Below are 24356 nucleotides of genomic sequence, written 5' to 3'. Positions count from 1 at the left end.
ACCAAAGAAAATGGTTCCAGTGAAAGTTCCACGTTTGTATTGGGACACAACATTGATAGGAATATCACTATAAATAAATAATTTTTAATAATGACAAATGAAATGGCACTTATCCGGGATTCCACATATCGAGCGACAACAGTATAGGATCAGAGACTTATTGTTTGAACCCGACAGATGAGCAGAAATATCTTCTAGAAAAGACAAAACGATATAACAAAATAATATAATTAATATACCTTAAAAAGGTAAGACTTCAACATTTTATATAGTCCATCAAATCAATCCGTGTGCTATAGTTATCAGTCATTCTCGTTCAGACTGCTTTGTTTGTACTTAAGGTCATGCTTCATGGGTTATTTCACTTGCTGTCATATAAATGGCAGTCATGCGAAAGAGACGTCCCATGTGTTACATGTTATATATGGTGAGCAGGAAGAGAAGGTTCTCTTCAGAAAAGAAGGAGGGATTATATTATCTGAATAAATCTTTGGAATAGGACTTGAATACGTAGAAATTTAAACTTTAGCCACCATTGAAAATAGTTCCAAAAACTTGTTGAGTGATTATTTCTTAGCTTATAAAAACATATGGATTCAGGTATGGGGGTTAATTTTTGGAACAGTTAAGATGATTTTCTAACAGTATACTCTTTCAACAGACCGAATGTAATGGATTTGGGATGTTTAAATGTTTATCCAGGCGTTTGTATCTCAAATATATCGTCTGTCGTTTAGGAGAGGTGAGGGTATAGGTTTTTTTATAGCTGAGAAACCTCCACATTCTGTAGATTTTTCCAAAAATTTCCAAAACTTTGTAACTGTGTGCAGTTAATGCATTGAATGGTTAAGTGTCCAGTGAATGGTGCAAGCTAGCTTTCATGGAACCTCAACAGGAGGTTCAATGGTCTACATTAACTAACTAACTGGGATGAATATCTCTTGGATTAGCAGGAATTGATACTAATGTTTTAATGTGAGTACATGAAAGTTGTAACAAACGCAAATAAAAAAGGGGTTGGTACTTTGTTAAAGATACTCTTTCCGTTCCTGCTTGCAAAAAAAGGTCGGAAAGATTTCAACATTTAGTCGGATCCGAAAAGATAGGAAAAGGAAAATTTATCAGCCAACGATTTCGCCAACGATTTCGACCCACTCGCGCTAAATGCGGAATAAGAAACCTATCAAGCCCTGGGGACGAGGTTGGGTTTAGGTAAAAAAATAAGAAGTAATAAAAAAATAGAAAAGTAATAAAAATGTTTTCAACCTATGCAGGTTGAAGTTCCCCACAAGAATTTAATGATGCTGAACATTATTTTAAAATCAAAAATGTTGGTGGTCTCTTTTTTGTCGCCATCGTCCCGATATAAAAAAAAGAGGCAACATGCGCTTGTGATATCTTCTGAAAATCAAAGTAAGGGCCGGAGTCCTGTTTTTAGTGAAAAGTAGGGGTAAACTTTCCCTAGTTTCGTTTTCGGCTTTGATTTACTAACTGTGTCCCACTGAGATATTTTGTGCTTTCGTTTTGTGTTTTTTAGCCATGGCGAAACATGGTCACACGATTTTTTGTACAGTTTTTTTACATTTGCACAATTTTATTACAACCTTATAATAAAATTGTGCAAATATCTAGCTATATATAGCTAGATATCCTCTATCCTTTATCCGCTATAAGTAGATAGGTAGCATAGGCTGGCCTAGGCTCCCTGTCTGTGCCAAGTCTATACAAAAATTCAAACCCCTTTAACCAATAATATTTGACTTCTTTGTTTACATTTTCTTTGTATTATCCCCAATTAGTTGTAGCATTTATGAAGCAAGGTATTTTTCAGAATATTTCTTTGTGCAACAATATTGTTATCCTAATGTTATTGCTTTCCTAACTTTTTAAATAAATCAGCTAGCTAATAATATATATGAAACAAATTTTGGTTAGGGAAAAGTGTGAGATCTTACAATAGTAGTATTTGCCAAAATGGTTGTATGTGGTTGAATAACAAAATCCATTAGGTTTGAAGTAAAACTTTTTGAATTTCTGTTACTTTTTATGTTCCTTTCTTTTATATTTTTTTTGAAAATTAACTAAATTGTATTCTTATACACTGCTTTGTTGGGGATCAAATTAACCAGAGAATAGATTTATGGTTAGGAAGTGGTATGTCAAATGTCTTATTCAGTATGGAAAAAAAAGTTGTACTGCAAAGGGTACTTCATCAAATCAAACTTATTGCCTGATGACGTTGACTTAAGAACATGTTTCTGTCTTCCCTTGTCAATCAAGGTATATTACTGTGGTAGCAGAACCCTGTCTTTTGTGGTTTATCCTAACTAAATTTGTTACATAAATCTTAAAGTTGTGAAATTAAACAGTCCAAACTGTCTACCATATTTTGGCTTTTTTAGATTTGGTTTTGTTATAAGTAAATATTTCTGTGTTGTTGTTTATTTTTATGTTTTGTTTTGCACTTTAGTTTTTAACACCAAGATGATTCAGTTAGTATTATTTTTTTATCTTCTCAATGGAATATGTACAACTAATTCAAGTACGACATCACCACAACTTCAAGAAGATGGCGAAGGTGAGGAATGTTATAATATATAATATATAATTGCTATGGCAGAATATCTGTATACTCACCCAGCACAAGATAGTGGGTGGTTGGGTGGGTGAGTGGGAAAAGGATAGACAAGCCTGCAATATATCTATGTTGTGCGAGATTCAAAATTGTCCAACTAATTAAAGGGATTCCTGTGTCCTAAACAAAATTTATTGTAGCCACTTAATTTTACGATTAAAGTGCAATACCTTTTCAACATATGTTGTTAAGTAACCACATAACAAACCCAAATTCTTGTTGATTTTCGTCCACCATTACAGCAGCGCAAAGCGTTTGCTTCGATTAGACATTCACTCCAGTAAAGCTTTATGATGTAATATGAAAGTAGCTTCAAGAACGTGTGATTTTGCTGCTTATTATATCTTCATTAATTCAAATATTTATAAATAAATTTAAGAAGAACCAGGTTATCATCATCATTCTCGGCTTAACATCCGTTTTCCATGCTAGCATGGGTTGGACGGGGTATATTAATGACCCTCTTCCAATCTGATCTAGACTGTGTTAGATCTAAAATCAACTTCCTCTGTATCAAGTTAAATTCCTATCTAAACTGTCCTTATAACCTCCTGCCAAGTCTTTCTCGGTCTGCCTCTGGGCTTTGCCCCAGGAACTATCAAGTCTCTACACTTACTTACCCAATTATCTTCCTCCATTCTTTCCAAGTGCCCCAGCCAATTCAATCTTCTTATCTGGATAACATCTTTAATTCTACGGAGACTTAGCCTGCTTCTTAACTCATCTGAACTCTTTCTGTCTCTCAGACTGGCGTTACACATCTACCTAACCATTCTCATATCATTCCTATCTAAACTTCCTGCTTCACTGCCCATGTCTCACTACCGTACAACATAACACTTCTTACACAGGCCTCATACAACCTACCTTTTACCTCAATTGACAGGACTCTGCTAGTCAACAAAGGAAGTAACCCTCTGAACTTTTTCCAAGCAGAACCTATCCTGCAAGTAACACTTCTACCAACACCCCCTTCACTGCCCAACATATCACCTAAGTAACAGAAGTTCTCAACTATCTCTAACGAGCCACTGTTGTACATTATTAAAGCTGGAAATACTTCATTCTCTATAATCTCACCTTTGCAACGCTTGCATACAAACTGTATGTCAGCTCTTAACCTTCCACTAATACTACTGCAGTTCTTATGTACCCAATGCTTGCAAGTCTGACAAAATATTGAGTTACTACCAACCCCTTTCCTGCAAACTCCACAAGGCCACTTTCCAACTACAAGGTCACACTTGGCTGCAATGCTACTAATCATGACTTTAGACTTTGCTGTGTTTACCTTTAGCCCTTTCTCCTCTAGTCCTTTCTTCCACTTCTCAAACTTTTCAACTAATTCTTCCATCGACTCTGCTATGAGAACAAAATCATCTGCATACAATAACTCCCATGGACAACCTGTTCTGAACTCCATCGACAGCGCTTCTAAGACTAGAATAAACAACAAAGGACTAAGTACAGAACCCTGATGTACACCAACATTTACACTAAATTCATCACTAAGTGAATCGTTAATCCTGACACGACTTCTAGCATTGCTGTACATAGACTGTACCATCGTAACTAGCCACTCATCCACACCTAATTTTCTCATAGCCCACCAAATAACTTTACGTGGCACTCTATATTTAGAACTGTTTTTATTTCAAGCTTGATAAGGTTCATGTTTTCTCCTTCCAAGAACTGTTTTAAATTAATCTTATATTTTGAGAAATCGAGACAATGAATTTATTACATCATCCACTAAAACATTATTAAAGAAGTTATAAATTTTCATTACAAAGATTAATAAACTAAAAAAAACAATGTGGAAAAGAGTCTATATGCTATGTCAAGCTGATTTGGAATGCCAAAACATTTAAGCGCTAGAAACACAATCAGGTGAAACGAGTCAATTTTAGCGGGAAAAATTATAAAATTAAGTAAAAACAAGGGACAGTATGAAAAACAAGCTTACACAAGTACTGAAAATTTTTACTGTGCACGCACAAACTGACATGCTATTGTTGGCTAAAAACAATGTGCAATGATGTAGCTTTGGTCAAATTTTTAAGTAGTAGTAGTAGTAGTAATAATTTATTCATCAATAGACAAAAAGTACATGATTTTATAGAAAAATGATTGTATTATAAGTATTGTTGTAAATAAGTCTATTGAAAGGAGATCACCACAAAGCAAAATAGCTTAAATGAAAGTGGTGACCACCTAAGAAACAGGACATCACAAAATGGACAAAATACAAGACAGGACTGGGACTAATACAAAACACAAGGTAGGAGTTTATGTAGATAAATCTAGCCAAATAGGAATTTACCAAGAAAAATCAAAGTACAAGGCATGATGCAAAAAATATGGAGTGCAACAACTTTGTGAACGTTAGTACGCAAACAGACTTTGATGTAGTTTGTGCTGAGTGTGAACAAAGCCAAGCAATTGGAAGAAACTGGTAATTGTTTATCTTTACCGAAACATCTGGATGTAGTGAATCAGGAAAGATGTACTCGTTGTTAGCAAGCAAACTGTTGAACAATGTAAAAAACGACTTAGGTGAATCGTGTGTATTACTTAAAACAGGTAAGTAATTTTGAGTGAAATTATAACTTACCCTACATGGTGCGAATATGTATTTTTACATTGCTGAATTACTGTCAGGATCAGCAAAAGACAGTTTTGTATCCGATGTCAGCAGTATTGTTATTGAAGAAACAAATGATACTGATTATCAGCCCAAGGACAAAGAAATGGACGATGAGGAATGGGAAATTGACAAACACAATACATACACCTGGTTGTCTCAGCCAGTATTAAAATGTTTAAAGGGACAAGGTAAGTTAGACCTTGTTGCTGCAGTTACGTTTGCTGGCATATCAGTGTCAAAGTTTGAATTGTTTGCTTATATTATGAATTTGAAGTTTTTGCATAGTTCAACATTCTACAGCTGTAGAAAAGAATGTGGCACCCGTGATACGAGAGACTTGGGAAAAGAACCATCAGAAAACGATCGCTGGTATTCTGCAACAAGGGAAAGTTACCCTAATTGGAGATGGATGTTGTCATAGTCCGCGTCACTCAGCCAAATATTGTACATATACACTTATGGATGTATCTATTGGAGACAGTTAGTAGTGATGTAGTTGCTGTTAATGAGGCAATTTACTTTTTCATTTTGTACCTATGTATACCTTTATGTACTCCCATGTCCTTTCATAAACTTTTATTTTTGTAGGTTAAAAACTCTAACTGCATGGAAAAAGAAAGGTTTACACGTGTTATGGATCGTATTTTTGGCTGAAGGCGTAGACATAGAAAAGGTTTCGACTGATCGCCACCTGCAAATTTGTAAATTAATGACTAGAGATGCGTATAAACACATCAAACATTCGATCGATCCATGGCATGTGATAAAAGGCTTTCGATCGATCCATGGCATGTGATAAAAGGCTTAAAAAAAGCTTAGAGCTAAATAAAAAAAGGCTGTGAAATAATAGGTATGTTTTACTTCCAAAATCATTATCAAGTTTCTGTAATGCCGTTTGTTATATATTTTGCCACCTTTTTTAAACAGGTGAATGAGTTGAGAGCACAGCAAACCATTTTTGGTGGAGCTTGTCATAAAGCCACGGAAATCAAGATATTCTTGTGGAAAGATTTCAATCAATTATTTACCACTTCATCAATAAACATCATTGGCCTGGTAAGTTTTTGATGGGATGGTCATTCTGTATTAAATTTTATTCCTTTTCACCAACGGAACCATTCAGTTTAAAAAGTGTTCGCATGAAAAGATGACAAGAAAGTGGGTGAATACAGCCCACACAGAGTTCAGAAAGATAATCCTGCATATAAATGTTAAAAAACATCTTCGGCAAATGGCAGGTGGAGTCCACACAACTCTTTATGGGGTGAAAAATATTTCCTATCTTAAAGCCGTTCGCTGACGTGTTCTTGTATTCGATAGGTATATCATAACGTTATCGCTAAATACCTATACCTAAGATGTACCATTTTGAAGGCAATCATATGGACATTGGGACACAACTTGCTGTTTTGGATAATAACAAAAACACCAGTTGCATCCAAAAAAGAACGATTGCTTCAAGCTCAAGATTATCAATAAAAAAAGTGCAAGAAAGGGGTATTCAGGGTGTATAATCAACCATACTGACAAAAACGAAAGTCATGGCTCTGTTAGACCAAAAGAATAAATTCGAAATGATACAAGACTGTGTAAAGTATGAAAGATTTAAATACTAATATACATCAAACATGGTAATTTTTCTATTTGTAATATATACATTTTATTTTATGGGTATATCCCGTCTCCATTCCATCGCAATGATGATTTCACTTGCTACTTCATCATTCCCTTTGAATACAACATAATTTCCATCCTCTTCCACGAACTGTGCTTGTTTTCGACGAACTGCGCAGGATGGTATGACTCGTCGAACACGTCTTCCCATTTTATTGTGAACCCACCAGGTAAACTGGCGGTAAGCAGCGTACATGTATGTTATAAAATATAATTTAAGAAGTTTATTAATATGTATGAAGAGTTTAGGGTACGTTTAAACAGAAACAAACACTGCACCTATTACTTCCTTTATTGCGTAACGGAAGATAAGCTCCTTCACGATCTGCTAAATTAACCAACGACGTCCAAAGTACGTCTGCATTTAGTAAGACTGGATAGAAACCAGGGTGATCCGTAATGCATGCTGAAAGGAAAAAACAAATAACTAAATCTAGTTTATTGAAAATGAAGTAACAAAATAAGAAATGGTATACTTGCCTATTTTCTCATTTTCAATAATTTTTCGTGTCTCATCCATCTCTTTACAACATATGCATTTAATAGCCAAGATTTTCTTTTGGCAGTTTCGGCACTGACACCAAACCTCGCTTGCCCCCTCATTACGCAGGCTCTTATGTGCGGTTGCTCCTGGACATTTTCTTCTTCCTCACGGCTGCAATCGGTCAAGCCATTGTCCGAGTCATCATAAACCCTTGGTGGCTCGAAAAGATACGGTAAAATCTCCTCTAATGTTTTTGTGGTTGAGAAAGAAAAAGTAGAGCATGCTTCTGTCATTTTAATATATTTTTCTGCTAAACTCAATTATTCGCTGCCGTGCATTATCGTAATTTCCGTTCTGGTGGTAGGGCTAACTTGGGTAATACTTTCTTATTACGTCACACGTCTTTGGAGAGCTGGAGCGAGTGGATGTAAACAAGCGGCAAGAAGGCAACAAAATGGCAGGGAAGAAACCATGAATTTAGAAATTTTGTAAGAGTATTGTGATTTTTGTTATTTACTTTTCTTAGCGTATATTGATTTCAATAACAATCTATTGTTTGGGAGACAAGAATCTCTTTAAGGATAGCAGGGCATGAAACATTGTTCACTCCATTACTCTCAGTTATTTTTTTACTACAATAATGTTATAATTTAATACACATTACAACCATTTACAAAAAAATCATTCCCCTATTTATAGATTCTATTAAAGACAATTTCATAGCTACATCAAAGTTTTGGGGTCCAATTTTTTCAGCATTACTTCTATTCATTGTTGGTGTTTTTGTTAATTTCCGAAAGTTGATTGTTAATTTTTCTGACGGATATCGTAAAACATACGAGAAACGATATGATTGTCACAAGATTCACAGCAATTGGTGGTCCTACCTTTCGTTTTGTGGTATTGGAAGTTCCCTTCGAATCTTTTTCTCTCAATTTAATTCAATCTGGAACATATGCAAAAAGAAAAATGTAAAAGATAGAACAGTTACTGTATCCAGTTGGAGTGGTATTTTTAAAACTTGCCCAAAATTATCTTGGAAGGATGTTCAAGAAATGATGAGGAGTTATGATAAGTATTTTCTTCACCACTATAACTTTTGTTCATATGAGGAGTGTCCACATAATGACTACAAATTTTGCTGTGGTTTAATGATGGAGCCTGTGTACTATTTTGTTGTCGTAGATTGGAATAGTAAAAATCAAGGCAAGTATGAAATTCAAAACTTAACTTTGGAGGATAATGTTGCACTAACTGTTATGGACAGAGATCACCGACCTCCTGGATATGCAAACTTACCGAATGAGCAACCCAATAGTGAGCTGAAGAAATCTTTGGAAGATATGAAAGGACAATTTAAAAAAATATGTTTAGTCTTATTGAATTTTCCAACAGAAATTTCAGAAAAACATGCTGCAATAAAAGCAATACACAACTTCATTACTGATTACAATGTCAAATTGATTTACAAAAGGTTTGAAATAATTTTGTAGTTCTTTGTTTCTATTCTTCCTTATTGAAAGCTGGTCAGGTGATATGTTATATTATTTAATCTCTTATGATAATAGTCTCTACTGGCCAAAGTGGGCATGTCTAAATTCTTTCAATGTAGCCAAAAACAATGTTTTTTTGTTAACTCTGACATTACAAATGATGTTAATGAATATCATTCTGTATTGAACATTATCGTTATAACTGGGTAAAGAGCTTTAATGTCGGTTATTTTTCACCACATGGGTGACTAAGATCATGAAATCCCAATATCTCTTTAACTGGTGTTCAAATGCACATTAAAAATTGACACTTCAAATTCTAAAAAGAGATTGGTATGCATTGGTGGGTTTTGCTGCTATTAACAAAATTAACCATTTTTATAAAGTGTATAATCCTATTTGGTTGTGGTTAGTAAATGTTTAAAAAAAATTTGTATATGAAATACTGATGTCACCAAAATTCCTGGAATTTTTGACAGCCTTATCGACTAGTCACCTTACATGAAGCACCTATAATACAGCCCCTAACAATTATATTCTATGTACTTTTATTTGCGTTTTCTATTGGCTAGAACAAAATCATGTGATAAAATAAAGCAGAATATAAATTTTAGCTATTTTATAAAAGTGAAGAATAAAAATTCACCATGACTTTTTTATAGTTAAATTTGGACATATCTATTTTTTTTCATGACAAAAAAAAGTAAGTCCAATGAAATTCTTAAATAAATTTATATTTATATTTCAAAGGTTTTTCATTAATTTCATTAAAAAGATTATAAGTAAAACATTTTTAACTAAATAGACAACCACACTATGACTTTAATTTTTATCAAGGTGATGGCATTGGGATATTATTTTAATTTTTTTTTCAGTTGGGTAAAAAGTTTGAAAAATCAAGTTGATTTTTCAAAAGACGACGTCAACGAATCTTTACCTCTTCTTGCATCAGTTCAAGGTATGTCTGAATAAAATAAATACATATGTCCAGAGCTGTATCACACCTAATAATAATTTGATAATTTTAGCAACGTACAATACTTCTGTCAGCAACTCGGAATCACCAAAGCAGCTTCCAGATGGTAAAAGTATTTATGACTGAGTCAATAATTATTGTTAATTTTTTCATTGGTTCCGTGCCATACCTTAAGCTCAAGATATGTTATTCAGTTCTTCTCCAAATGCAGTGTACACAGTTGATAATACGCTTATCTGTTGATATGGAAAGAAGAATTACAGTCGCATCTGTTATAGATCATATACAAAAGTGCATGTTTTTTGTTTATATTTTAGCAACGGACAATACTTCTGTCAGCAACTCGGAATCACCAAAGCAGCTTCCAGATGGTAAAAGTATTTATGACTGAGTCAATAATAATTATTGTTAATTTTTTTTTCTGTTCTGTGCCATACCTTAAGATGAGGACATATTTTTCAGTTCTTCTCCAAATGCACTGTACACAGTTGATAATACGCTTATCTGTTGGTATGGGAAGAAGAATTACAGTCGCATCTGTTATAGATCATATACAAAAGTGCATGTTTTTTTGTTTATATTTTAGCAACGGACAATACTTCTGTCAGCAACTCGGAATCACCAAAGCAGCTTCCAGATGGTAAAAGTATTTATGACTGAGTCAATAATTATTGTTAGTTTTTTCATTGGTTTCGTGCCATACCTTAAGCTCAAGATATGTTTTTCAGTTCTTCTCCAAATGCAGTGTACGCAGTTGATAATACGCTTATCTGTTGATATGGGAGAAGAATTACAGTCGCATCTGTTATAGATCATATACAAAAGTGCATGTTTTTTGTTTATATTTTAGCAACGGACAATACTTCTGTTAGCAAATTGGAATCACTAAAGCAGCTTCCAGATGGTAAAAGTATTTATGACTGAGTCAATAATAATTATTATTAATTTTTTTTTCCGTTCTGTGCCATACCTTAAGATGAGGACATATTTTTCAGTTCTTCTCCAAATGCACTGTGCGCAGTTGATAATACGCTTATCTGTTGATATGGGAAGAAGAATTACAGTCGCATCTGTTATAGATCATATACAAAAGTGCATGTTTTTTGTTTATATTTTAGCAACGGACAATACTTCTGTTAGCAAATTGGAATCACTAAAGCAGCTTCCAGATGGTAAAAGTATTTATGACTGAGTCAATAATTATTCTTAATTTTTTTATCGGTTCTTTGCCATACCTTAAGATCAAGACATGTTTTTCAGTTCTTCTCCAAATGCAGTGTACGCAGCTGATAATACGCTTATATCTGTTGATATGGGAAGAAGAATTACAGTCGCATCTGTTATAGATTATATACAAAAGTGCATGTTTTTTTGTTTATATTTTAGCAACAGACAATACTTCTGTTAGCAAATTGGAATCACCAAAGCAGCTTCCAGATGGTAAAAGTATTTATGACTGAGTCAATAATTATTCTTAATTTTTTTATCGGTTCTGTGCCATACCTTAAGATGAGGACATATTTTTCAGTTCTTCTCCAAATGCACTGTACGCAGTTGATAATACGCTTATCTGTTGATATGGGAAGAAGAATTACAGTCGCATCTGTTATAGATCATATACAAAAGTGCATGTTTTTTTGTTTATATTTTAGCAACGGACAATACTTCTGTCAGCAACTCGGAATCACCAAAGCAGCTTCCAGATGGTAAAAGTATTTATGACTGAGTCAATAATTATTGTTAGTTTTTTCATTGGTTTCGTGCCATACCTTAAGCTCAAGATATGTTTTTCAGTTCTTCTCCAAATGCAGTGTACGCAGTTGATAATACGCTTATCTGTTGATATGGGAGAAGAATTACAGTCGCATCTGTTATAGATCATATACAAAAGTGCATGTTTTTTGTTTATATTTTAGCAACGGACAATACTTCTGTTAGCAAATTGGAATCACTAAAGCAGCTTCCAGATGGTAAAAGTATTTATGACTGAGTCAATAATAATTATTATTAATTTTTTTTTCCGTTCTGTGCCATACCTTAAGATGAGGACATATTTTTCAGTTCTTCTCCAAATGCACTGTGCGCAGTTGATAATACGCTTATCTGTTGATATGGGAAGAAGAATTACAGTCGCATCTGTTATAGATCATATACAAAAGTGCATGTTTTTTGTTTATATTTTAGCAACGGACAATACTTCTGTTAGCAAATTGGAATCACTAAAGCAGCTTCCAGATGGTAAAAGTATTTATGACTGAGTCAATAATTATTCTTAATTTTTTTATCGGTTCTTTGCCATACCTTAAGATCAAGACATGTTTTTCAGTTCTTCTCCAAATGCAGTGTACGCAGCTGATAATACGCTTATATCTGTTGATATGGGAAGAAGAATTACAGTCGCATCTGTTATAGATTATATACAAAAGTGCATGTTTTTTTGTTTATATTTTAGCAACAGACAATACTTCTGTTAGCAAATTGGAATCACCAAAGCAGCTTCCAGATGGTAAAAGTATTTATGACTGAGTCAATAATTATTCTTAATTTTTTTATCGGTTCTGTGCCATACCTTAAGATGAGGACATATTTTTCAGTTCTTCTCCAAATGCACTGTACGCAGTTGATAATACGCTTATCTGTTGATATGGGAAGAAGAATTACAGTCGCATCTGTTATAGATCATATACAAAAGTGCATGTTTTTTGTTTATATTTTAGCAACGAACAATACTTCTTGCAATCAAAATGACCAACAATGATTATATTTATTAAACAATATATTTTGGAAATTTATTCCATCTTCAGGTCTAAAATATAAAAAACATATTCAGTAAAAACTGTTAAAAACATTAAAATAATAAAGTTTTTTATCATACATATCATACATAGCATCATACACTGTACACAAATCAGAAAAAAGCTGATGGTAATTAAATCGTAATTACCCACGTCATAATTAAAATTTTTTAAAATTTAATCACCAGCGGCCTGAATCTATATTCATCCTTTGTATTTAAAGATGGTTTCAATTGATTGATGAAAAGAGCCTCTAAAGTCATTAAATGATACGTTGATTTTGAGTTTGAGCACAAGATCGTTACGTCATCAATCGACAATTCACGTTCGCATTCTTTCCAATGATCCGCAACCGGGCCATTTCGTCGATGTTCTTTGAAACGACATATCAAATGACGGCTTGTTTGACCGACATAGCAAGACGAACATCTTGGACATGAAAATTTATATACTACGCCACTTTTCAAAGATTTTTCGACTGTTGGCTTTAGTGATGGTAGACAGCTTTTCAGTTTATTCAGCGTGAATATAATTCTGCACGGAGCTTTGATGTTGTTAAGCGTTCGTTTGAAATTATCCGAAACTTTACCACGATACTGAATAAATAACAATTTTTCTTCTGTTTCCTCTTCTTCTTTTTCTTTTTCTTTTTCGTCCTGATCAGTTTGTGGAATCGGCTTTTCAATGATTTTTCTCAATGTGTCTAAAATAATGGGGTCGTAGAATTCAGCGGGATATTGGTTGTTATCTAGAATTCCTTTAGCCTTTTTCAGACTTTCATGAAATGTTTCCCAACTGCTACAAGCTCTATAGACTCTATGTACAAGTCCAGACACAACCGATCTCTTGTATTGTTTTGGTGCAAGGGCGTGGAAATTTAGTGTTAAACCAGTGTCAGTTGGCTTTGTATACCACTTTGAGACAAGGTTTCCGGGTGTTCTTTTTATAGACATGTCTAGAAATGCAATTTCTCCATTGTTTTCACGCTCGATAGTAAACTTTAGTGATGGGTGAATATTATTAATCTCATTCAACTTTTCCTGGATCTTATCTTTGTTGATATTTCTGATAATATCGTCCATATATCTCGCGAATAAATCTGCATCTCCCTTGATAATATCGTCAAATTTACTGAGCCAACCATTAGCAAGCATTGGAGCTGGTGGGCTCCCCATTGCCAATCCATCGACTTGTTGGTAATATCCATCATGAGTCGACATAACTACATTGCTACTACATAGTAAGGTTAATTTATGAAAAGTTTCTCGATCTACTGGAGGTTTTTCGTATTTTCCAGAATATAAAAGACTGGTACAATCATCAATTGCTTCGTTCAGTGGTACATTTGTATATGGGGATGTGACGTCAAAACTCACAAGTTCCTCATTTTCTGCAAGTTGGAGATGTGTAATTAGATCAGCTATTTGTTTCGTGGAAGAATTGATGTTGCATTCATCTACTACTGACAGCCACTTTGCTACCTGGTTTGCTAGTTTGTAATATGGAGAACCTGGCATCGATAAAACTGGTCTCATTGGTGTGTTATTTTTGTGTACTTTAGCAAGTCCGTAGATTCTAGGTGGTTGACTTCCTATTGGCTTTAGTTTATCATAAAGCTGTTCACTGATTTTTCCCTTCACTTTTAACTCTTTCAGGACAGATGTAATTCTTTCTTCTTCTTTGAACACAGGGTTCTTCTCATTTTTCCTTTTAGATGTAAGTTTATTAAATTGGGGTAAACCAATAATGTCGTTCATTTTGTTGTTATAACTTTCAACTTTCATAACACAAATGCCGATGCCCTTGTCGAAGGGAACTGCTATCAAGTTGTTGAGTTTTAGATACTTTTTTGTCATTTGAATGTTTTTAGATGGTTTTTGCTTATTGCATTTCTTAACGTATGCCAAAGTCTTAACATTTATGTCAGTGATTAGCTCGTCGTTAATCTTTTTATCTTTGCAAAATCTAATCAAATCATCTAAACCAGTTAACACATCATTTTTGTTGAACTTCTCTATGATGGGGTTTCTTGGACCCAAGGCTAATGTTTCCATAACATATTTTGGGAGTCTCTCCGTTAATTCATAGCAAATTACTGTGTTTGTCACATTAAATAACGGTTTTCCTTGCTCATCTGACAGTTTGTTCAATTTCTTATTCAGCGTATCTGCATGTGTACTTCTGAACTGTCGAATTTCGAGTCTAGTATGGAATATAATTGATGGTATGATACGATATGATACTTTACTTTTTAATATCTCCCGATTTTCATGTAGTTTCTCTTCCGCCGATAACAAATCTTTCTTAGCGTTATATAACTCCTTTCTAAGCAATTTCAGTTGAAATTCCAATACAGCTTTGTCGTCAAAACAACCATTTTCGGGGATACGAAACTTAAGAAATTTCGGAATTATGTTTGATTTAAGACATTCTTCAAGGAAACGAATACGAAGACTGTGATTCTCTTTCTTCTTTAACGATTTAAGATAATGTAGAAAATCTTTCCACCAGCCATTTCGTTTTATTTTAATTCTCAATAATGAATAAGTCAGAAACATTGTGGTTCCATGTAATATTGCAATCAAAATGACCAACAATGATTATATTTATTAAACAATATATTTCGGAAATTTATTCCATCTTCAGGTCTAAAATATAAAAAACATATTCAGTAAAAACTGTTAAAAACATTAAAATAATAAAGTTTTTTATCATACATATCATACATAGCATCATACACTGTACACAAATCAGAAAAAAGCTGATGGTAATTAAATCGTAATTACCCACGTCATAATTAAAATTTGCTAAAGTACACAAAAATAACACACCAATGAGACCAGTTTTATCGATGCCAGGTTCTCCATATTACAAACTAGCAAACCAGGTAGCAAAGTGGCTGTCAGTAGTAGATGAATGCAACATCAATTCTTCCACGAAACAAATAGCTGATCTAATTACACATCTCCAACTTGCAGAAAATGAGGAACTTGTGAGTTTTGACGTCACATCCCTATATACAAATGTACCACTGAACGAAGCAATTGATGATTGTACCAGTCTTTTATATTCTGGAAAATACGAAAAATCTCCAGTAGATCGAGAAACTTTTCATAAATTAACCTTACTATGTAGTAGCAATGTAGTTATGTCGACTCATGATGGATATTACCAACAAGTCGATGGATTGGCAATGGGGAGCCCACCAGCTCCAATGCTTGCTAATGGTTGGCTCAGTAAATTTGACGATATTATCAAGGGAGATGCAGATTTATTCGCGAGATATATGGACGATATTATCAGAAATATCAACAAAGATAAGATCCAGGAAAAGTTGAATGATATTAATAATATTCACCCATCACTAAAGTTTACTATCGAGCGTGAAAACAATGGAGAAATTGCATTTCTAGACATGTCTATAAAAAGAACACACGGAAACCTTGTCTCAAAGTGGTATACAAAGCCAACTGACACTGGTTTAACACTAAATTTCCACGCCCTTGCACCAAAACAATACAAGAGATCGGTTGTGTCTGGACTTGTACATAGAGTCTATAGAGCTTGTAGCAGTTGGGAAACATTTCATGAAAGTCTGAAAAAGGCTAAAGGAATTCTAGATAACAACCAATATCCCGCTGAATTCTACGACCCCATTATTTCAGACACATTGAGAAAAATCATTGAAAAGCCGATTCCACAAACTGATCAGGACGAAAAAGAAAAAGAAAAAGAAGAAGAGGAAACAGAAGAAAAATTGTTATTTATTCAGTATCGTGGTAAAGTTTCGGATAATTTCAAACGAACGCTTAACAACATCAAAGCTCCGTGCAGAATTATATTCACGCTGAATAAACTGAAAAGCTGTCTACCATCACTAAAGCCAACAGTCGAAAAATCTTTGAAAAGTGGCGTAGTATATAAATTTTCATGTCCAAGATGTTCGTCTTGCTATGTCGGTCAAACAAGCCGTCATTTGATATGTCGTTTCAAAGAACATCGACGAAATGGCCCGGTTGCGGATCATTGGAAAGAATGCGAACGTGAATTGTCGATTGATGACGTAACGATCTTGTGCTCAAACTCAAAATCAACGTATCATTTAATGACTTTAGAGGCTCTTTTCATCAATCAATTGAAACCATCTTTAAATACAAAGGATGAATATAGATTCAGGCCGCTGGTGATTAAATTTTAAAAAATTTTAATTATGACGTGGGTAATTACGATTTAATTACCATCAGCTTTTTTCTGATTTGTGTACAGTGTATGATGCTATGTATGATATGTATGATAAAAAACTTTATTATTTTAATGTTTTTAACAGTTTTTACTGAATATGTTTTTTATATTTTAGACCTTAAGATGGAATAAATTTCCGAAATATATTGTTTAATAATACTTCTGTTAGCAAATTGGAATCACCAAAGCAGCTTCCAGATGGTAAAAGTATTTATGACTGATTCAATAATTATTCTTAATTTTTTTATCGGTTCTCTGATATACCTTAAGATCAAGACATGTTTTTCAGTTCTTCTCCAAATGCAGTGTACGCAGTTGATAATACGCTTATCTGTTGATATGGGAAGAAGAATTACAGTCGCATCTGTTATAGATCATATACAAAAGTGCATGTTTTTTGTTTATATTTTAGCAACGGACAATACTTCTGTTAGCAAATTGGAATCACTAAAGCAGCTTCCAGATGGTAAAAGTATTTATGACTGAGTCAATAATTATTATTAATTTTTTCATTGGTTCCGTGCCATACCTTAAGCTCAAGATATGTTTTTTAGTTCTTCTCCAAATGCAGTGTACGCAGTTGATAATACGCTTATCTGTTGATATGGGAAGAAGAATTACAGTCGCATCTGTTATAGATTATATACAAAAGTGCATGTTTTTTTGTTTATATTTTAGCAACGGACAATACTTCTGTTAGCAAATTGGAATCACCAAAGCAGCTTCCAGATGGTAAAAGTATTTATGACTGATTCAATAATTATTCTTAATTTTTTTATCGGTTCTCTGATATACCTTAAGATCAAGACATGTTTTTCAGTTCTTCTCCAAATGCAGTGTACGCAGTTGATAATACGCTTATCTGTTGATATGGGAAGAAGAATTACAGTCGCATCTGTTATAGATTATATACAAAAGTGCATGTTTTTTTGTTTATATTTTAGCAACGGACAATACTTCTGTTAGCAAATTGGAATCACCAAAGCAGCTTCCAGATGGTAAAAGTATTTATGACTGAGTCAATAATTATTCTTAATTTTTTTATCGGTTCTTTGCCATACCTTAAGATCAAGACATGTTTTTCAGTTCTTCTCCAAATGCAGTGTACGCAGCTGATAATACGCTTATATCTGTTGATATGGGAAGAAGAATTACAGTCGCATCTGTTATAGATTATATACAAAAGTGCATGTTTTTTTGTTTATATTTTAGCAACGGACAATACTTCTGTTAGCAAATTGGAATCACCAAAGCAGCTTCCAGATGGTAAAAGTATTTATGACTGAGTCAATAATTATTCTTAATTTTTTTATCGGTTCTGTGCCATACCTTAAGATGAGGACATATTTTTCAGTTCTCATCCAAATGCACTGTACGCAGTTGATAATACGCTTATCTGTTGATATGGGAAGAAGAATTACAGTGGCATCTGTTATAGATTATATACAAAAGTGCATGTTTTTTTGTTTATATTTTAGCAACGGACAATACTTCTGTCAGCAACTCGGAATCACCAAAGCAGCTTCCAGATGGTAAAAGTATTTATGACTGAGTCAATAATAATTATTATTAATTTTTTTTTCCGTTCTGTGCCATACCTTAAGATGAGGACATATTTTTCAGTTCTTCTCCAAATGCACTGTGCGCAGTTGATAATACGCTTATCTGTTGATATGGGAAGAAGAATTACAGTCGCATCTGTTATAGATCATATACAAAAGTGCATGTTTTTTGTTTATATTTTAGCAACGGACAATACTTCTGTTAGCAAATTGGAATCACTAAAGCAGCTTCCAGATGGTAAAAGTATTTATGACTGAGTCAATAATTATTGTTAGTTTTTTCATTGCTTCCGTGCCATACCTTAAGCTCAAGATATGTTTTTCAGTTCTTCTCCAAATGCAGTGTACGCAGTTGATAATACGCTTATCTGTTGATATGGGAAGAAGAATTACAGTCGCATCTGTTATAGATTATATACAAAAGTGCATGTTTTTTTGTTTATATTTTAGCAACGGACAATACTTCTGTTAGCAAATTGGAATCACCAAAGCAGCTTCCAGATGGTAAAAGTATTTATGACTGAGTCAATAATTATTCTTAATTTTTTATCGGTTCTTTGCCATACCTTAAGATCAAGACATGTTTTTCAGTTCTTCTCCAAATGCAGTGTACGCAGCTGATAATACGCTTATATCTGTTGATATGGGAAGAGGAATTACAGTCGCATCTGTTATAGATTATATACAAAAGTGCATGTTTTTTTGTTTATGTTTTAGCAACGGACAATACTTCTGTTAGGAAATTGGAATCACCAAAGCAGCTTCCAGATGGTAAAAGTATTTATGACTGAGTCAATAATTATTCTTAATTTTTTTATCGGTTCTGTGCCATACCTTAAGATGAGGACATATTTTTCAGTTTTTCTCCAAATGCACTGTACGCAGTTGATAATACGCTTATCTGTTGATATGGGAAGAAGAATTACAGTCGCATCTGTTATAGATCATATACAAAAGTGCATGTTTTTTGTTTATATTTTAGCAACGAACAATACTTCTGTTAGCAAATTGGAATCACTAAAGCAGCTTCCAGATGGTAAAATTATTTGTGACTGAGTCAATAATTATTGTTAATTTTTTCATTGGTTCCGTGCCATACCTTAAGCTCAAGATATGTTTTTTAGTTCTTCTCCAAATGCAGTGTACGCAGTTGATAATACGCTTATCTGTTGATATGGGAAGAAGAATTACAGTCGCATCTGTTATAGATTATATACAAAAGTGCATGTTTTTTTGTTTATATTTTAGCAACGGACAATACTTCTGTTAGCAAATTGGAATCACCAAAGCAGCTTCCAGATGGTAAAAGTATTTATGACTGAGTCAATAATTATTCTTAATTTTTTTATCGGTTCTCTGATATACCTTAAGATCAAGACATGTTTTTCAGTTCTTCTCCAAATGCAGTGTATGCAGTTGATAATACGCTTATATCTGTTGATATGGGAAAAATAATTACAGTGGCATCTGTTATAGAACATATACGAAAGTGCATGATAGCATACTTAACAGACAAATGGTTTATGGAGAATGCAGTACAAGCTAATGGGTTAAGACAAGAGTTTGCATATCACTTGGGCTTAATGGATGCTAAAGTAGGAAGGATATTTGGTACAACTTTCCGAACAGAGAATCCTATCCTTGAATGTGTTTGCAGTAAAGCCTTCGAAAATAACTGCTCAACAAAAGACTTGCTTAATTCAGTTAATGTGGCCTTCAAAAACGTTGGATTGGTTTACGAGATTGAAGAGAATGAAATTAATAAAAGCCCTTTTAACAGCATTGGTATGATAAAGGCTATATCGTACTTAATGAATTATAATATATTATAATTCATTAAGTAAACCTTTACCTTTATATAAGCCCCTTTCTTTTGAATTAACTTTGAAAGTATGCCTCACCCTCCAATAAGTTCCCTGTGGAGGATTAAGTGAAAAAAATAATAAATAATAAACTAATTGTTTTTTTAAATAACACCTTAAAAGGTTTTTTATTATTATTGACAGCACTTTTTTTTTCTTACAGTATTTTATTGAATAAACCTAAAGCAGGCATCTTGATTAAATTAAAAAAAAATACAAAGTTTTCTTTTGAAGATATTTAGGGCATACCAAATTTGGCGCACCCTACTTTTGTCACGATTTCGCGCATACTAATTTTGGCACACATACCATTTGCATGCGCGAAAAAGTGCTAAAATTTATACGCACCGCATTTTATACCAATAAGGTATCTAATGACAAAACATTGTCAATTAGATTTTAGGACTTCCATATTCAGTTTCTAAGTTTTTAGAGCTACAATTAATTATTTTTTGGTTTATGCTCAAATTAAGCTCAAAAAAATTGATCATTAAAAGGTCTGCAACTATTAGTTGGTGTTAGGTTAACCAATGGCTAAAAGGTAGCCGTGGCACATGTCTTGAAGCCTGTATATTTTTAATAGGATAATTTTAGTTTTCAAATTTCTTGAAATTAATAGTTTCATATGTGGATATAAAAATCAATTTTATTTGCGATTTTATTCACAGCTTTAGGGGATCATTAGAATACTAAAAAAATATTTTTCTTCTAGTGTTGGTTCATGTTTTTAGAGAAATTTTAAACTGTTAATTTAAATATCTTAGTACAATTCCTTATAATATTACAAGGCCTCTAAACTTTAAACAAGCAGATTTGCACAGCCAAAGTAAAAAAACAACTAGCGGTATACCATATCACTTAATTCATTCCTCAACCACCCAAATAAACAGAAATGGTTATTTTAGTGTTGTTTTATTCTCCTTTTTTACTTGCGTCAAGTAATCAGGTTCACATATATCTTAAAACTGTACATCCTGTTATATACCCTCTCTTTAAAGGAGCAAAAATATATTGAATAATTGAATAAAAATGAGAATTAAAAGAATTAGAAGTTTAAGTTAGACTATATTTGCAACAATTATTGGAGAAGTAACATCCATAAATAAATGATCATCTTTGTTACAATTTTATGTTGACAATAATCTTCTGTTCATTCATAGATACTAGCAACTCAAATATTGATTTTCATACTCGAAAAGGCCGTTCTACCGTTTTCCATACTATTGCAGACAAAAGTGGTTACGAAGGTAGATACGTTCTACATTTCTTGGTTCCTTATGGGACAATACAAAATTACTTTCTAAATAAACCGAATAATGTTGTTGAAAGAATACTGGCAACTCTGGAACAATGGATTATCACAACAAAGAAGGATGAAGTTGTTTGGTGGAGAATTCAAGCAGTGTTGACTTTTTTGGGCAGAAACGATGTAATTGAAGCTGTCATCAATAATTTCTTATCTCAAAAAGGTATGTAGTCTACTTTCTATTTGAAGTCTTTTATTCTAAATGACCACTCCTTTTATTCCCATTTGGCTCTCATTTTGGAGAAAAGAATAAGTTTGATGCTCTTGCTAGTATTTTGAAAGTAACGATTTTCAGAAAGAGAACTGGAAAAAGGAACTGTGAAATTCAGAAATTTGTGTGATTCTTTTTCTGAAAAAAGTTCCTTCCACTTTATTTTACTTGCTCTGGTTGATTGTTTACAACTGTCTGCAATAATATTGTCTGATTTCCCAGCTATTTGGTTTTAATGTGAACTAGGTGTGTACAAATAGAATTTATCTGCGTTCATAAAATCCTTTGGTGTTTCCTGTTGAAGAGGATGTTATGAAATCTTGATTATGCACATTTAGACAGGGTTGACTGACAAAAACAAATATAAAGAACAAATGAGGAGTAAAACTGCTCTTTGTAACATCTTCATGTAATGTTTGTTAGATATTTTATTGTTGTGATGGAATTCATTGTTTTTATTTAATAGTGCCTGATAAGATTTGCCAAGTATATATATCTCAAAAGAAAACAAATGATTTTTATGCTTTTTTACTTGAAGTGACATTGCTCTTGATATATATTCTTCAGGTGCTAATTTGTAGTGGTAAAGCCTTGTTTTGGTCAAATACTTGTTACATCCACATTGGTTATTGGTTGAATTATATCTACTACTGCGATCCAAAAATAAAGAGCTTAAAAGAACAATGTATATTATTACGTATTTTGTTTTGATTTTGTATACCATTTATTTTGTTATGCATGTCTGTACAAAGCACAACATTTTTTTAATGTACACAAATTATATAAAACATTGTAAATAATCAAGCAAAACGCATAATTATTTTTATTTTTTGAATTGCAGTTTGTTATTACAGGGATTTTTAAATTTTCTCTACCTACCATAATAACCTGATTAAGCACCAGGGTTAATAATACTATTATTATACTAGTTGGCCCATGGGTTTCCTACATGAGCATATAAACTTACTCTGTGGATATTCAAAATTAAGCTGTGTATAGCCATTTCGAGAGTAAAAATACTAATACAGCCAATGTTATATTTTATTGAATTCAATTAAAGCCCATTTAATCTTGTATAATTTTAGTTTTATATAACTTTTATAGTTGATATTTGACTTTATTAACTGATAGCTATTTTCAACCGGTTTATATGAGCAATCCTCAGTGATGATTGGCTAAAAAGCCTAACTATAGGCTTTATACATCACAGCATAACTTTTAACCATCTAGCAACCATAATGTAATCAGTTCAAACAACTGTGGTAAAAACGTCCTTTGCAAACACTATATCCATTTCATCATCAAGAAATGTTGATAATTTTAAATCCATGTTTGATGGTGCACACATAAATACTGGTTTTCTGATATAAACATCCATAAGCACAATGCACAATAAGCAAAATGGCGTGTAATAAACCGTAGTACAAGAAAAATTAAAAAAAATTCTACACATGATTCTTTGGACGATTGTTTTCTCTTTGAAGTACATGTAATTGAACGTTTTTCTTTCTTTATCAGAACCTGGTTTTTAAAACATTGTCACATGAAAATCTTCAGGCCTTTTTAGGGAATTTTTCGTATGTGTGTGGTAAAAAGCACGCCTAAGTAAGTGCTGCTCTGGTTAACTTCTTATAAAATTTGTCATTTTGCAGGTGCTATCAATAGCACGCCTAAGCCATTTTGTGTGTGTGTAAAGGTGTGCGCGTGCTTTGCAAGCCTCTTCTAAAAAGGCCTGAATTTTTAGATAATAACTCTATTTCTACAAACCCAAACAAAACAGCTATCAGTTATAAATACAATATAAACTGTTTTATCTATCTCTTGTGAGAAATATTGCCCTCTGTCAGCCTATCGACCTTCCAAGCTTAGTCTATACTTTTGACCTCAGATAGCATTTCCCAGTATAGATAGACAAGACAGTTTGTATTAAAACTTTAAAACTTTTAAAAACTAGAACAAGAAGAAAGCATAATTATTGAACATTTGTGTCTACATTTGTATGTTCGGTTTAGTTTTTATGAATATTTTATATTAAATATTTTTCAGAATTTGAATTATAAATAAAGTCAGTTTCGCAAAATTTTTCTAATGTAGAGAAGAACACTTTTTTGTAGCTGTGGTCCAGGAGCACTGTAGGCCACTTTTTACTCATGCCTTGTTAATGGTTAATTTTTTGTGTTATAAAAAGAAGTAATGAAATGATTATGCAAAAATGGAATTCGCTATTATACCCTTCTCTTCGTAGTTTAACTTGCAAAGATGACGTTTCGATTCGCAAATTGCTAATTCGAATCCTGTTTTCACGAATATACAGATTTAATATTTTTTTTTTGAATCATTTAATCCTTGTTTAATTTAACAATAATATTAATCTGTAGATTTTTTAATTTTATTGTCAACTTTGGTGTCAGTTTTTTTTAGGAGAGTTATAGGTTTTCCAGCCACAAACACGTATCAGAGTCATTTTCT

General features: G+C 33.1%; 2 protein-coding genes across 2 annotated transcripts; both read left to right on the top strand.

Annotated features, from left to right (window-relative positions):
* Positions 1-1762: 1762 nt before the first annotated feature.
* On the top strand, positions 1763-24355 carry LOC130633823 (uncharacterized). Its single transcript, XM_057444579.1, has 10 exons — positions 1763-2280; positions 2471-2578; positions 8140-8914; positions 9809-9891; positions 9962-10015; positions 18425-18478; positions 18693-18746; positions 19985-20293; positions 21531-21839; positions 22455-24355. The coding sequence occupies exons 1-10, from the start codon at positions 2253-2255 to the stop codon at positions 22466-22468; spliced, it is 1788 nt and encodes a 595-aa protein (XP_057300562.1). The 5' UTR covers positions 1763-2252; the 3' UTR covers positions 22469-24355.
* LOC130633903 (uncharacterized) lies at positions 10844-12811 on the top strand. The gene is made up of 3 exons (XM_057444584.1): positions 10844-12147; positions 12362-12415; positions 12627-12811. Exons 1-3 carry the CDS (start codon positions 11877-11879, stop codon positions 12665-12667), a joined length of 366 nt encoding a protein of 121 aa, XP_057300567.1. The 5' UTR covers positions 10844-11876; the 3' UTR covers positions 12668-12811.
* Position 24356: the final 1 nt, after the last annotated feature.

This window comes from Hydractinia symbiolongicarpus, chromosome 1 (genome assembly GCF_029227915.1).
Source record: "Hydractinia symbiolongicarpus strain clone_291-10 chromosome 1, HSymV2.1, whole genome shotgun sequence".
NCBI lineage: Eukaryota > Metazoa > Cnidaria > Hydrozoa > Anthoathecata > Hydractiniidae > Hydractinia > Hydractinia symbiolongicarpus.
This window is presented reverse-complemented; position numbering and strand designations above follow the sequence as displayed.

What these genes read in the sequence shown, in the direction of transcription:
- LOC130633823 (XM_057444579.1), top strand. Translation starts at nt 2,253, where the DNA reads ATGTTTCTGTCTTCCCTTGTCAATCAAG. An exon ending in ACCAAAGCAGCTTCCAGATG is followed by an intron (nt 10,016 to 18,424) that starts GTAAAAGTATTT and finishes TTTATATTTTAG; the next exon opens with CAACGGACAATACTTCTGTC. An exon ending in AAGCCCTTTTAACAGCATTG is followed by an intron (nt 20,294 to 21,530) that starts GTATGATAAAGG and finishes GTTCATTCATAG; the next exon opens with ATACTAGCAACTCAAATATT.
- LOC130633903 (XM_057444584.1), top strand. Translation starts at nt 11,877, where the DNA reads ATGGTAAAAGTATTTATGACTGAGTCAATAATAATTATTATTAATTTT. An exon ending in ACTAAAGCAGCTTCCAGATG is followed by an intron (nt 12,148 to 12,361) that starts GTAAAAGTATTT and finishes TTTATATTTTAG; the next exon opens with CAACAGACAATACTTCTGTT. An exon ending in ACCAAAGCAGCTTCCAGATG is followed by an intron (nt 12,416 to 12,626) that starts GTAAAAGTATTT and finishes TTTATATTTTAG; the next exon opens with CAACGAACAATACTTCTTGC.